The sequence below is a fragment of the Camelus bactrianus genome, chromosome 4 (genome assembly GCF_048773025.1).
Source record: "Camelus bactrianus isolate YW-2024 breed Bactrian camel chromosome 4, ASM4877302v1, whole genome shotgun sequence".
Lineage (NCBI taxonomy): Eukaryota > Metazoa > Chordata > Mammalia > Artiodactyla > Camelidae > Camelus > Camelus bactrianus.
Window position 1 is genome coordinate 72,592,989 of NC_133542.1, and position 13,647 is coordinate 72,606,635.

Sequence of the window (13,647 nt, forward strand, 5' to 3'; positions counted from 1 at the left end):
GGAAGAGAAGGAACCTTCCAGAAATGGGAGGGGAGGCAGTCCTCGGAACAGTGCTCTGGGGGCTGGGTGGGTCCAGCCTCTGGGGTGTGGCTGACCAGTCATCTGCCTGCAGACGCGCCCCAGCTGAAGGAGCTGCCCCGGGATGTCACCGTGGAACTAGGGAAGAGTGCCCTCCTAGCGTGCCGGGCCACCGGCCGCCCGCCCCCGACAGCCACCTGGCGCCGTGGAGATGGCCAGCCAATGGGGCCCAGGCGGGGCAGCAGGACTGGGCAGCCCGATTCAGGAGTGCTGTTTTTTGAAAGTAAGAGATTGGGGCTGAGGGACGGTGGGCAGGGAGACAGAATGGCTTCCAATACCCTCAGCCCCCAAACTAGGTGGCCAGGAGCAGGACCTTGACCAGCAGGTCTGACCTGGGGTCAGGCTGATGGAGGGTCATATTTTGGCTTTGCACCACCTCTTGACCCCTCCAATCACACTACAAGGTGCAGGTTTTGATAAATGATCCCCAGTCTACACATGAGCACACTGAGGCCTTCTCACCCTTCCAAGGCGTCTGTATCCCACATCTGTTTCCTCCCTGCCATCCCAGCTGTCTTACCTCTGCAGGGCCAGGCTGTGCCCAGGGCTCTGTCTGCACCTGGGGAGCTGGAGCCTTTGGAGGCTGGAGCCATGGTCTGCTCTGACAGTCGGGCCTGCCTCTTTCCTGCCCCTCAGGTGTGGTCCCTGAAGACCAGGCCCTGTATGTCTGTGAAGCTCAAAATGTCTTTGGGAAGGTGCAGGCGGAAGCCCGCCTCATCGTGACTGGACATGGTTCGCTGGTGGATCTGGAGAGGAGGGTTTGGTGGGGAGGCCGGGCACCCCCGGGGAGGCCCCCATGATTGCCTGTCCTTTAGGACAGGTGTGTCCACAGCCAGGTTCTCCAAGAGGAGTATCTGGACCCCTACTTTCTGGGCAGTGTGCTCCAAAAACTGTGCCCTTTGACCCTTTAGGATCCCTAATCCTGATGCTCCCACTGGGGAGAGGGGCCTCTGTCCCCTGAATGACCATCCACAGGAATCCAGTGTGTCCGACACTGTCGTCTCTCCCACAGCCCCCCCACAGATCGCCAGCAGTGCGTCCACCGTCCGAGTGCTGGAGAGGCAGCCCGTGTCCCTGCCCTGCATCATCCTGGCTGGGAGGCCCCGCCCAGAGAGGCGCTGGCTCAAGGCCGGCCGGCCGGTGAGTGCTGGGCTCCTGGTGCCCAGGTGGAGGCGCTGTCACCTTCACGCCTTAGCCTGCGCTCTGTGGTTCCCCTGTTTTGTTCTGTCTTGATTTTTATTTATTTATTTTTTATTGAAGTATAGTTGATTTACAATGTGTTAATTTCTGGTGTACAGCATAGTGATTCACTCATAAATATGTCCCTTTTCGGATTGTTTGTCATTCTAGGCCATTACTAGGTACTGAGAATCGTTCCCAGTGCTATACAGTGGGACCTTGTGGTTTATTTTATGTAGCGGTTCCCCTGTTTTGGAATGTCCTCTTCCTTCCTCCCTCTCTTTCCTGCCTCTTTCCAGAACCTTCTCTGGTAATGCACGGATGGCATCCTTCACCCTCCAAAGTCCTTGGCCGGAGGACCTTGTGCTTCATTAGAGCAGCCGTTTAGTGGGGGCACAGACACAACGCACTTGTCACCCCCACTCTGATGGTTCCAGGGCAGAGGTGGGACCTGTGCAGCTTAACATCTGGCCCGGCTGCCTAGCACACTGCTGGGCGCACAGTGGCTGCTTTGTCCCTTCCTGTTGATTTGATTCTCTTTATTTTCCGCTGTTTCCCCTCTCCTGTTCACTCCTTTGCAGCTCCCTTTTCTTCAGTGCTTGTGGCCTGTCCCCGGACATCCCGGGGCCTTTGCCCTGGAGGCTGTGGAGAGGTGCCCCCACCCAGCAGACGGCAGACACCGGACATGCAGGCAGGCAGTGACTGTGTGGCATCTTTCTATTCCCACCGCCCTGGTCCTGGCCCCGTTGTCCCAGCCCTGATGCAGGGCAGACAGGGTCCTGCTTCTGGAGCGTACAGGCTTGGAGGAGACTGATCGTGTCTATGACACCCTCTGCAGTCTGTGTAATGAGATGTGACCCTGAGGAGGACTCTGGCTGGGCGTGTGGGCTGGGGCGGTGAGGCGCCTGCCTTAGTATAATCCGATGGGCCTCATCCATGCCAGAACGGGGAGTGGCCAGGGACGCAGAGCCTGTTTTAGCTCAATGGGGACACTGGGTGGACCCGTGCCTGCCCAGCTGCCAAGTGCAAGGAGCAGAAACCCCCTCAAGCTCGCTCAGCCCGAGAGGGTCTGGTACCAAAACAGCCAGGAGGATCTCCTGGACCCTGAGGGCAAAATGTGCAGCCAGGCTCACAGGACAGGGTCAGGGAGGCCCAAAGCAGGCTCAGGCCTGGTGGAAAGGTTTTTGGGCCCCTCATCAAGGATTGACTGGCTGGACATCTTTACAGAGGTTGCCCCAGGCCCCACCCTGGTCCTGACAGGGACACACTGGGACAGCCATCACGATGCTTCTCTCTCTGGGACCACTTCTGACATGGCCACACCTCTGCTCTGCCCCGCATGGCTCTGTTCACTCCCCACAGACAGATAGGTCGTCCCTTCTCTCTGTGGCCTCCATGTGGAGCTCAAGACCCTACTCAATACAAGCTCTGGCCCCAACTCCGTACTCCCAATGTTGCGGAAAAATGTGTTACAGCTCCATGTTATAGCTCAGTTGTGACAGCAACCTGGATCCAGGCAGGAGACCAAGCAGCACTCTGAGAGCAGGACAACTCAAATTTATTACATCAGCAAGCCCACAGGAGTTAACACTTCAAGCTCTGGACCCCCAGCTGTGGGTTTACACAGGCCTTTTATAGGCTGCCAGTTTTACACTTTGCAACATCATATGCAAATAAAGTACAACAGAAGTTGACCAACCAGGAACAAGCTTTGTAGAAATAGACCAGTCAGGAGTGAGTGCCATGCAAATGAAGTACTACATAATAAACCAGTCAGAAGTTAGGGAAGTGGGCCAATCAGAAGTGAGAGTAATAACCAATCAGGAGTGAAGGAAGTAACCAATCAGAAGTGACCTCAGGGAACCAATAGAATTTTAGGTGTAAGTTAGCCGCTTTAGAGGCAAAAAGTGAGACAGAGGCTCTGGGCCAGGGAACTGGACCCTGCTGGGAGGAGAGCAGCGGCCCTGCCTAGGGGTTCTGCCCGTCTTTTATATGGAGCTTTCCGCCTCACCAGGAGAGGCTCCCTTGCCCTCCTTGGGTCAGGTGTCTTGCTGGCCATGGGAGAGTAGGGTGGGGTATGCCACAGGTCAGGCCCACCTGGCTCTGAGGGTCTGTGGGGGTGGACAAGTCTCAGGGAAGTGGTGGGAGCCAAGTGGTTGTGACATCCACCCCCACCTACCTTCTCTGAACCCCTGGCCTCTCAGTCCAGGCTGCCCTCTACTGGCCTGGCAGGCGGTGCGCTTTCTGGAGGGCTCTCTCTTAGCTGGTTCTGAGTGGGGCCTTTGGTCCAAGCTGGTGCTTCCTCATCTTACCAGCTCCCACCTGGCAGCCGGCATTCCATCCGAGCAGACGGCAGCCTTCACCTTGACCAAGCACTGTTGGAGGACGCAGGGAGGTACAGCTGTGTGATCACCAACACGGCGGGCTCTCAGCATAGGGACGTGGACCTGGTTGTCCAGGGTGAGTCCTGGGGTGGTAGGGGCGGGACAGGGGACAGGACGGGATGGGGGAAAGCCCCGGGCGGGAACTTGATCTTGAACACCTTTGTTTTAAAAAATTGCCCAAATAGTACATATTCACTCTAGGATATTTAGAGATTGGACAAGGAAAAAAAAAGTAGCTACGAAGAACCAGAATAATTTTACATTTCAGTGTGTATCTTTTATACTTTCTACACACATGAGCTTGCACAGGTAAACATACAAACACGGTATATATGTATATACATTACATATATTCCTTATGTACATTGTATATAAATTATTCTTACATGATATACTTTATAAAAATTATATATAAATTCTCTATATACACATACACACAGATACTTAAAAACCAACTGGAACCACATAATATTACTGTCTTGCAACCTGAGTGTTTCTTGCAACAATATATTATAACTTTTCTGTTAATAATACTCAAAGCATCCTTTAAGACTGCATTGTCCCCTGTTTGGATGAGCCAGGAGTATATAACCTGTCCCCTTATGTCCAGTTTCTCACCAGCATGAACACCTGGGCTGAAGGTCCTCATGCTCCACCTTTGCCCACATGATCAGTTCTTTCCTTAGGATAAACTATTAATGTGGACTTGAGTTTAGACTCACAGAGATTGCACATTTTTAGGGCTTTTTGTGTATTTTGCCCAGTTACTCTCCCACCCACAGTGTTGGAGGGTCCCTACTTCCCTTCACCCACCCAACCAGGTACCACCGTTCTTTTTAACATAAGACAAGAAGTTTCAACTAAGTTTGGTTATGTTTTGTCGTTTATCTTGGATGTTAATATCGTCTGTTTGTTTGTGTCCTTTGCTTTATTAACCCCCCTAGGGATGAGCAGAAAGAACTCATTGTTCCCCATTTGGTGGATCAAAACCAAGGTTCAAAAGGAGGCTGGGTCGAGAATCCAGCTGTCCTGTCTCCTCATAATTCCAATTAGTAACAGTGATCAAAGGTCGGCCATGTGTCATGTGCCAGACCTCTGAGAGCTTCTGTGTATGTTTCACTTAATTTTCTGTTGCTCCAAGAGGTGCGTTTCAAAGACTGCACATTCTGAAGTTAAGGAAGCTGAGGCACACAGAGGCAGGGTAACTCGCGAAATCACAGGATCAGGGAAGGCTGCCTCTGCAGAGAGCATCACCCACTAACTTCCCACCGAGCAGAGGTGGACGGCCGTCAAGCTCGTCTCCTGGCTCATTTCATTTCTGTCCAGCAAATACTCATTGACTTGCTGGCTTTGGCCACCTGGGAGAATCTGGGAGGGCATTTCCCTCCCTAAAGGATCAGAGTATTACTGTCAGAGCCCTTGGCTTCCGGCTCTCCCTCCCAAATTTTCCATGCCAGTTCCCCCTCCCCCGCTCCTCTCAGAGATCCCAACCCCTCCCCACCTTCTATTTTAATGCCTGCAAATCTGGATGATGCTCAGGATGGATTTGGCACTTGTTTTCAAGTTCATTGTGTCCTGTGAACACTATTTTCTGCCATTTCTCATCTGTCCCTCCCCAGAGAGTGGGCAGGGAATTAAGGTCAATTTAGTTTTTTTGCTAATCAAGGAATATGGGTACCAAAAGATTAAGTGGTTTATCCAAAGTTCCAGAGTTAAGAAATGACACAGCTGGTTCCTAGACACAGGCTGCCCTTTGTCTGGGGCATGAATTTATAACAATGATGGCTGTATTCTCCTGTTAAAAAAATTTTTTTATCACGGTAAAATGCACATAACATAGTACTTACCATTTTAACCATTTCTAAGTGTACCTTTCAGCGGCATAAGTGGCTTTCACATAGTTGTGCCACCAGGTTTGTTTGTCCAGCAGTCAAGACGAAACGCTGAGACACTGAGATTTGCAGCAAAGGGAGTTTATTCACGAGGCAGCCAAGCAAGGAGATAGGAGAACGGGTCTCAGATCTGCCTCTTGGAAGGCGAGGGGCTTGGGATATTTACAGGATAAAGAGGCAGGGTGGTCTCAGGCGTGGGGAAAGGAAATTGCAGGTAGGAAAAAGGTGAGGTCACGGGTGTTCTGTGCAGGTGTATCTGCGTTACTTGCTTCTTCATGGGATGCATGTTGAAAAATGGAGGTGCCTAGCGTGATCGGAGGGTGGAGTTTTTGGCCCTCTGATATCTAAAGGTCATTCATCAGACACCTGCCCAGGGCCCAGTTTTAGGGTCGATGGTCCCAACCAGTCTTAGCCAGCTTGAGCTCAAACTAGACCCAGCTGTCTTCAAGTTCTTAGAAAACAACTGGAGTAAACATCTTATTGTTTAGGCTACATGAAGCTTACAGGGCATGCAATTTGCATCAAAACAATTAAGCTAGCTCGTTCAGCAAAGCCAGGCTCAAGCAGAGGGGATTTTAACCAGCTATAAGACAAGCTCAAGAATTTCTGTTAGTTGCCAGTTTCTGTTAACCCCATGGGGCTCAGTTTCAGGATGGGTTTTTTAACTCAGTGGGACACTTTTCCACAACCAGCACCACCATCTGTCTCCAGAACTTTTTCATCTTCCCAAGTTGAAGCTCTATGACTGTTGCAGCAAAGTGTGTTACAGCTCAGTATTATAGCTCAGTTGTGACAGCAACCTGGATCTGGGCAAGAGACCAAGCAGCACTCAGAGGGTTGGAGATCTCAGGTTTATTATGCCAGCAGGGCCAGAGAAGTTAATACTCCAAGCTTTGGACCCCGTCGGTAGGTTTACACAGGCTTTTATAGGCTACCAGACTAGACTTTGCAACATTTTGTAACATCATATGCAAATAAGGTGTAACAAAGGTGACTAATTAGGAACAAGCTTTGTAGAAATGGACCAATCAGGAGTGAGAGAAATGGACCAATCAGGAGTGAGGGAAATGGACCAATCAAGAGTGAGGGAAATTGACCAATCAGGAATTAGCTCAGGGAGCCAATAGAATCTTAGGGATAAGTTCTGCCTTCCTAGAAGTAAGCTGCTTCAGATTTTAAAAAGCAAGATAATGGCGCAGGGCCAGGGAACTGAATGGTGCTGGCAGGAGGGTAGTGGCCCTGCCTGGGGGTTCTGCCATCTTTTTCATGGGGCTTTCCACCTCATGACCAGGGTGCCATCCCTGATTAAGCACTAACTCCCCATTTTCCCCTCCCCCAGCCCCTGGCAACCACCATTCTACTTCTGTCTCTATGAACTTGCTTGTTCTAGGCATCTGATATTAGTGGAATCATACAATGTTTGTCCTTTTGTGTCTGGTTTATGTCACTTAGCATCATATTTTCAAAGTTCATCCATGTTGTAGTATGTTATCAGACATTTATTCCTTTTTAAGGCTGAATAATATTCCATATATACACACCATTTTCTGTTCACCCATCATCCTTTGATGGATGGATATTTGGATTGTTTCCACCTTTTGACTATTGTGAATAATGTTCTTCTGATCTTTGGTTTATGAAATTGGTTTGTTTTAAAAAGTGCCACCTAGAATCCAGCCCACTGCCACCCACCATATCACCAGTGAAGGGGTTCCAGCCTCTCTCCCCTGTGTAGCCTCAGGAGTTCCCACCCCCACCATCACCTGGACCAAGGTAGGCGAAGGCTGTTACCATAAAGGTAATGACAGAGATAGGCCCAGTGCATCATGGGGAGAGAAATGATGCAGACTGCCACAGTGGAGTGTGGATTCTGCTGATGTCACCTGTGATCTACCGCAGGAAACCAATGCCCTGGCCTCCAGGAATCCCCACTACAATGTGAGCAAGGATGGCACCCTGCTCATCACCCGGCCATCTGCCCAGGATGCAGGGGCCTATGTCTGCACGGCCACCAACGCCGTGGGCTTCTCCAGCCAGGAGATGTGGCTTTCTGTCAACAGTGAGTGATGGCCGCTCCTGTCTTGGGAGAGGGACTTGGGAGGCGTGGGGTACAAGGGCATGAACAGTCTGACCTTACCTGCATCTTCTTTGCACCCTGTCAACCCTATCTCTCAATTCTTTCCATCTGAAGGGCATGCAGACCAAAGCTGTCCTCCCTCATGGCACTGATCCCAGCAGTATGAGCATGCTCATGGTACTAAGAGTGGTTCCAACTCAGCCCTCTGTAACCAGATGGAGGGAATTAACAAGCGTTGGAAAGACACAAGGCCCTACACCAGACCCCCTCCCACCTTGGCAGCCCTCTCACCCACCCTTCTCCCTGACACTTTGTGCCCAGATCCTCTGGCTTCCTTTCAATTTCTTAAACGATCCATCCTGCCTCAGGGCTTTTGCACATGCAGTTCCTTCTGTTGGAATGCCATTCCCTCCTCACCTCTTGGCCCCGCTGACTTCTCCCATAAGTCAGATCTCGGCTCTCTTGCCCCTCAGCTGAGTCAAATCACTTTGCTGTGAACTCTCTGGAAAGTCCTCTTTAAAGCCCCCATCACAGCTGTGATTAAGTAATTAGTTGTATATTGAGGTGTTTGGAACCAGTGTTCCCCTGGGACCTCAAGCACAGGGAGATTGGGCATCATCTGGTGATTGATCCCATTTATTCCTGAGAATATTTGAGATGATTGAGGGAGAGAAGGGAGGACAGAACCTGCCAGAATGTCCCTGGGGAAGGGAAACCAGACAGAAAGAAGCTAGAGGAGTGGAGACACTGGGGTGGGAGGACCATTCCAGGGTCATCAAAGCAAGATAAGCTTTCAGAGGGAGGATGGTTGTGGACAGGTAGGGGGAGACTGGGGGAACCATCGGATCTGGGCCCACCCCGAAACTTACACTCCCTCGTTATAACAGAGCCCACCCACCTTCTGTACCTCCCCGGGGGCAGTACCACCTCAGCTGCTTGGGGGAGCCATGCTGGTCCCCTCTGGGCCCCATCCCTGGTTCCCTACTCTGCTCACAGTCCCTGATGCTTCTGCCAACAGCCAGGCCCAGGATCCTTGTGAACGGGTCACATGATGCAGACAAGCCTCTGAGGGTCACAGCCAAGGCTGGTGATGAGGTGACCCTGGACTGCGAGGCCCAGGGCACCCCACCCCCATTGGTCACCTGGACCAAGGACTCCCGCCCTGTGCCTCCCATCACCGACAGGTAACCCCAGTCATGTGGCCTCGGGCCTGGGGATGGGCAGAGCTTGGGGTTTGAGAAAACTGACCTCAAGGTGACGAGTGACCCAGCTGATGTGTGGGATCCTGTGGACACTCTCAGGGGGATGCAAGGGCCACCGAGGGAGCATGGGTGCCCTTCAGAGGGGTGAGGCCCTCGGGAATAACACGCACTGTGCTTCACGTGCCGGCCGCAGGGCGCTGCGTGCAGGACCTCCTTCAATCTGCACAGCAGCCCTTGTTGTCCGAGCGGAACTGAGGCTCAGCGAGGTGGTGTGGACTGAGCTGCTCGCTGTCACTCAGCTAGAAATGAGTAACACCATGGCTGGAACAGTGTCCTGACTCCTCACCTGACCCGCAGCTCAGGTGCCTGGCGGCTGGGCTTTCAGGGGTCCTGGGAGTGGGTGGAGAGGGAGGAGGCTGGCTTGGGTGTCCTTCAAAGCCAGGGCGTATCCCGACCCCAGACAGGGCGTGGGGCGGGTTGATTCCAGACAAGGAGGCCTCAAAATTCCTGCGGTCCTTGACCTTTGAAGGGGAAGGGGGAGAGAGGTAGCTCTGGCTGGTGACATCAGTCCTGGCGAGGTCTTTGACAAGTTCCAGACGGAGGAGGTCTCAGAGCAGCCTGCGGTGCAACCCCCACCCCCCGACCCCCACATATGGGACTCTGCCTCTCGGAACATCTGTTTGGTGGGTGAGCACTCCCAGTCCTTGAAGCTGCGCACCTGAAAGCAAGCCCTTTGGTGCCCCTGCAGCTCCAGGTCGCGGGTCGGGGTGGGGTGGGTGGGGGCCGGGGAGCCTGCATCTCTTCCCAGAAAGCCTGGTCCTAGTTCCTTGGCTAGGCAGCCACCAGCGGGTGCGTGTTTATTTTTGACTTGTTACTGAAATGGGGAACCACAATTCCCATTTGTTCACCCCTCCTTGTTGTGATGAGTTAATAAATCAGCCAGGAACCATAAATTTGTGAGAGCTGCTTTTGCAATCCTACAGTTTTGTTCTGTTCCTCTTTCTTGCCCTCTCCACTTCTTGCTGGCTTATGGCCTTCTCTTGAGATTTACAAGATTCTGGGAGTTTATCTAAAAGGGGAGGGAAATATGCCTGGGGTTGCGGGGGCTGGGGTGAAGGGCTCAGACCCCGGAGTTCATCACATCTGAGTGTGGATCCCAGCTGGTTCTGTGTTAGTCGTGTGGTCTCAGGTGGCCACCGGTTCCTCTTGGCCTGTTTCTCCATCTGTAAAGTGGACACTTTAAATACTGCCCTTGAGATACAGTGATGGATGTGCGATGCTGGAAAATCACTCCCTCTGGTATCATTTTCCTGCTGCTGCTATAAACTAAAGCATCATTTCCAGCTTTTAAAAAATTATCATCATCATGTCTATCTCATTTAAATTCTTACCTACTTCTTCAAATATAAAATCTTTTTTGAGATAGAATTCACATGCTGTACAATCCTATGTTGTTTTTTTTTTTAGTAAATTCAGTTGTACAGCCATCACTACAGTCAATTCTAAAACATTTCCAGCATCCGCCACTCCAAAATAAGAAAAAGAAAAATAAAAGAAAAAAACCCACACTCATTGGCAGCCACTCCCCATTCCTACCCCACCCAGCCCAGCCCCTGGCAACCACTTCTCTGCTTTCTTTGGATTTATCTATTCTGGACATTTCACATAAATGGAATCATACACTCTGTGGCTTTTTGTGCCTGGCTTCTTTCACATACCATCACATTTTTGCAGTTCATGCTTGTTGTAGCAGGTGTCAGAACTTCATTCTTTTTCGTGGCTGAATAATATTCCACCATGTACATAGACCTCCTTTGTCCGTTTATTCACCAGTTGGTGGATGTTGGGGTTATTTCCACTTGTTGGTGATTGTGAATAACCTCATCAGCTTTTTTAAAAAATTTAATATTTTTTAATTTTATTTTTTATTGAAGTGTAGTTGATTTACAATGTTAGTTTCAGATGTACAGCAAAATGATTCAGTTATGCATATACATACATATATTTTCAGATTCTTTTCCATTATAGCTTATTACAAGAAATTGATTATGTTCCTTGTGCTGTACAGTAGGTCCTTGTTGTTTATCTATTTTATATATAGTAGTGTGTGTCTGTTAATCCCAAACTCCTAATTTATCCCTCCCCTCCCCTTCCCCTTTGGTAACTATAGTTTGTTTTCTATGTCCATGAGTCTATTTCTGATTTGTAAATAAATTTGTATCTTTCTTTAGATTCCACATATAAGTGACATCATGTGCTATTTGTCTTTCTCTGTCTGATTTACTTAATATGATTATCTCTAGGTCCATCCATGTTGCTGCAAATAGCATTATTTCATTCTTTTTTATGGCTGAATAATATTCCACTGTATATATAGACCACATCTTTATCCAGTCATCTGTTGCTCATTAACTTTTGATTGTATTTGAACTTCATTTGCAGGCTCTGGGTCCCTGTGGTTCTCTGGGCCTCCCTGTGGCACTCTGACCACTTCCCCACACAGAACAAAGCTCAGTTTTCTCCCAGACACACAGCTCCTCTTAGTCCCACAGCCATTCAGCCAGAAAATACAGGTGTAAAAAACCCATGGAAAACACACATTGAGCGGTGGCGGTGCCAGGGGATGGCCTTGCTGTCTTGTCTGCTCCTCTTCCTCGGCTTCCTCCTCCATCTCTTCCTCTCCCTCTGGACTCAGTGCTCCTTCTGCTGGTTGAGCTGCCCCCTCTTCTGCAGTGGCCCCCTCCGCTGTCCTTGGGGATGGAAGGCCCAAACCTACCCCGTGGTGGCCTGGGGCCTGTTTCTCCTGGTCCTGTGCTGACCTTGGCCTGAGCCTCTGAGGCCTCCTCCATCTCTGTTTGGACAAAGGGTGGCCCTCTTCTCCTGCCGGCCATCCTCGAGGTGGCTGGGGTGAATGACATCATGCCCTGAGCGCTGAGGGGGAAACAGAAGCCATGGGGTGTGGGGACCTGGGATCCTGACCTTCCGACTCCCAGGGCTGGGCCTTAACATGCACACCCATGCACAGACACACGTCGACATGAATACATGTGGACATGCACACAAACACAGTCACAAATGCATGGACATGCACACAGACACACCAGAGATCCAAACAGGACAACACGTAGACACACACATATCAGGTTTCTGGGCCAGGGCCAGTCTGGTCCCTACTCTCTCTGGAGATTCTAGAGAATATTCTGAACTCAGGGAGCCTTGCTCTCCTGAGTCAGAAAGTCCTAATGGAAAGAAAACACAGGAGGAGCTTCTGTCCCCATGAAACTCTCAGCCACCTGCCTGTGTCCACGCCCCTCCCAGTGTGTTCATGCAGGTGCTTCTATACAGTTAAACTTAGGGCATCTTCTATTCCGCCCTCATCATTGATTTTTTTCCTCCATTTACCCATTTTCTAGATTCATCCTGGCCCATGTCATAAATTTTCATTTAAAGGGCGAAAGAACATTCCAGGGCGTTTAGCTCTCACGGTTGCTAAGCTCTTCCTCTGTTTGGGGCAGATGCTCCGTTGCTAGTTTTTGGCGGTAATAAATCGGGCTGTTGGAACATCTTTGCTCAAATGCTTCTCTTTATCTTCTGGGTCGTTTCCTTGGGGATGTAGCCCCAAAAGGGAACGGCTGCGTCCGAGGGTGGGAATGGGCCCTGGGTGCTTCTCACCCTGTGGGACTGTTTGTGGAAGGACCATCCAAGTTGTGAATTCAGAATTGGAGTCAGCAGGATTTACTGAGGATCTCATGGGCTCAGGACTGTGCCAGAGCAGCCTGGGAGAGAGAAGATCCCAGCTCTGGTGTGAATGACATCAGGTGGCAGGAGACCTGGGGTTCCCATCCCAGCCCCCCCACCCCCGACTCCCTGCGCGAGCTTGAGCAAGGCCCTTCCCCTCTCTGGGCCTCAGTCTTCCCATCTGAGAAATGAAAGGGTTGGACAGGCAATGATGGCCAGAGAGTGCCTAGGGGCTCTGGCCCCATGATTCAGCCCAGGGATGCTGGGGCGAGGCGGCGTTTCTAGGCAACAGTGTTTGTTTGTGGTTCTGATGTGTAGCTGGGACAGCTGCGAGTGCTCCTGGCTCCGGCTCTGGCTCCCGGGGGCAGCCAGCCAGGGTCCCACACGGGGCCAAACCATCCAGGGGAGGGGAGGGGACAGTGAGAGGACGGAGCGTCCCCGAGGGTGGTGCGGGGCAGTCAGCACACCCACTCCATCTCCTGGCCCAGTGGAGGGGTGGGGGCTGCAGCTGGGTTCTGGTGATTCCGGAGAAAAGCTGCCCCATCCCCGGGAGCCAGCAGTGTGGCAGGGACCGCCCAGGGCCCCCCATGGGGCCTTTGCCTCGGTGGGTCCTCACAGCGCATGCTGATGCCTGGCTTGGTGGCTCTGAGGTCAGTCTTGCCAGCCCATGGCCAATAGCTCTCTTTCTGGGGAACATTCAAGTGAAATAAATTTCTGGGCTGAACATTGAGGTCACCAAAATGGTGGGGAGCTTGATTGCAGAGTCCCAGTTCTGCCCTGACCACGGGGTGGCCGTGGACGTCAGGATTTCATCTCTCTGGGTCTCAATTTTCTCATCTGCAGAAGTGGGTGGTGACAGTAGGACCTGCCTGCCTTGCGGGTTTGGCTGTTGGGAGTTTCAGGTGAGAATGTGTGAAAGGGCTTAGCTGTGCCATGGGACACAGGAAGCGCTCAAGCATTGACAGCCGTCGCTGTTAGCATCCCTGGATTTACGTTACACGAGCTCCCGGGTGGTGTGTCCTCCCTCCCTCTCATACACTGTGCTTGGCCCTTTGGTTAGCACTAGGCCCCTTTCCCTAAACTGCTCCAGCTTGGGG

At 51.4% G+C, this 13,647-nt stretch overlaps 1 protein-coding gene across 7 annotated transcripts in view; it reads left to right on the forward strand.

Moving 5' to 3' along the window:
• The window catches only part of HMCN2 (hemicentin 2), a 150,438-nt gene that overhangs the window by 46,871 nt on the left and 89,920 nt on the right, over positions 1-13,647 (forward strand). For 6 of the 7 annotated variants that reach the window (XM_074362401.1, XM_074362398.1, XM_074362397.1 and 3 more), the window contains exons 16-22: positions 113-301; positions 715-810; positions 1,091-1,218; positions 3,573-3,717; positions 7,194-7,306; positions 7,433-7,592; positions 8,629-8,794. In XM_074362401.1, coding sequence (XP_074218502.1) covers positions 113-301; positions 715-810; positions 1,091-1,218; positions 3,573-3,717; positions 7,194-7,306; positions 7,433-7,592; positions 8,629-8,794 — 997 coding nt within the window. The remainder of the gene's footprint in view (positions 1-112; positions 302-714; positions 811-1,090; positions 1,219-3,572; positions 3,718-7,193; positions 7,307-7,432; positions 7,593-8,628; positions 8,795-13,647) is intronic. The other variant, XM_074362396.1, reaches the window with a different exon arrangement.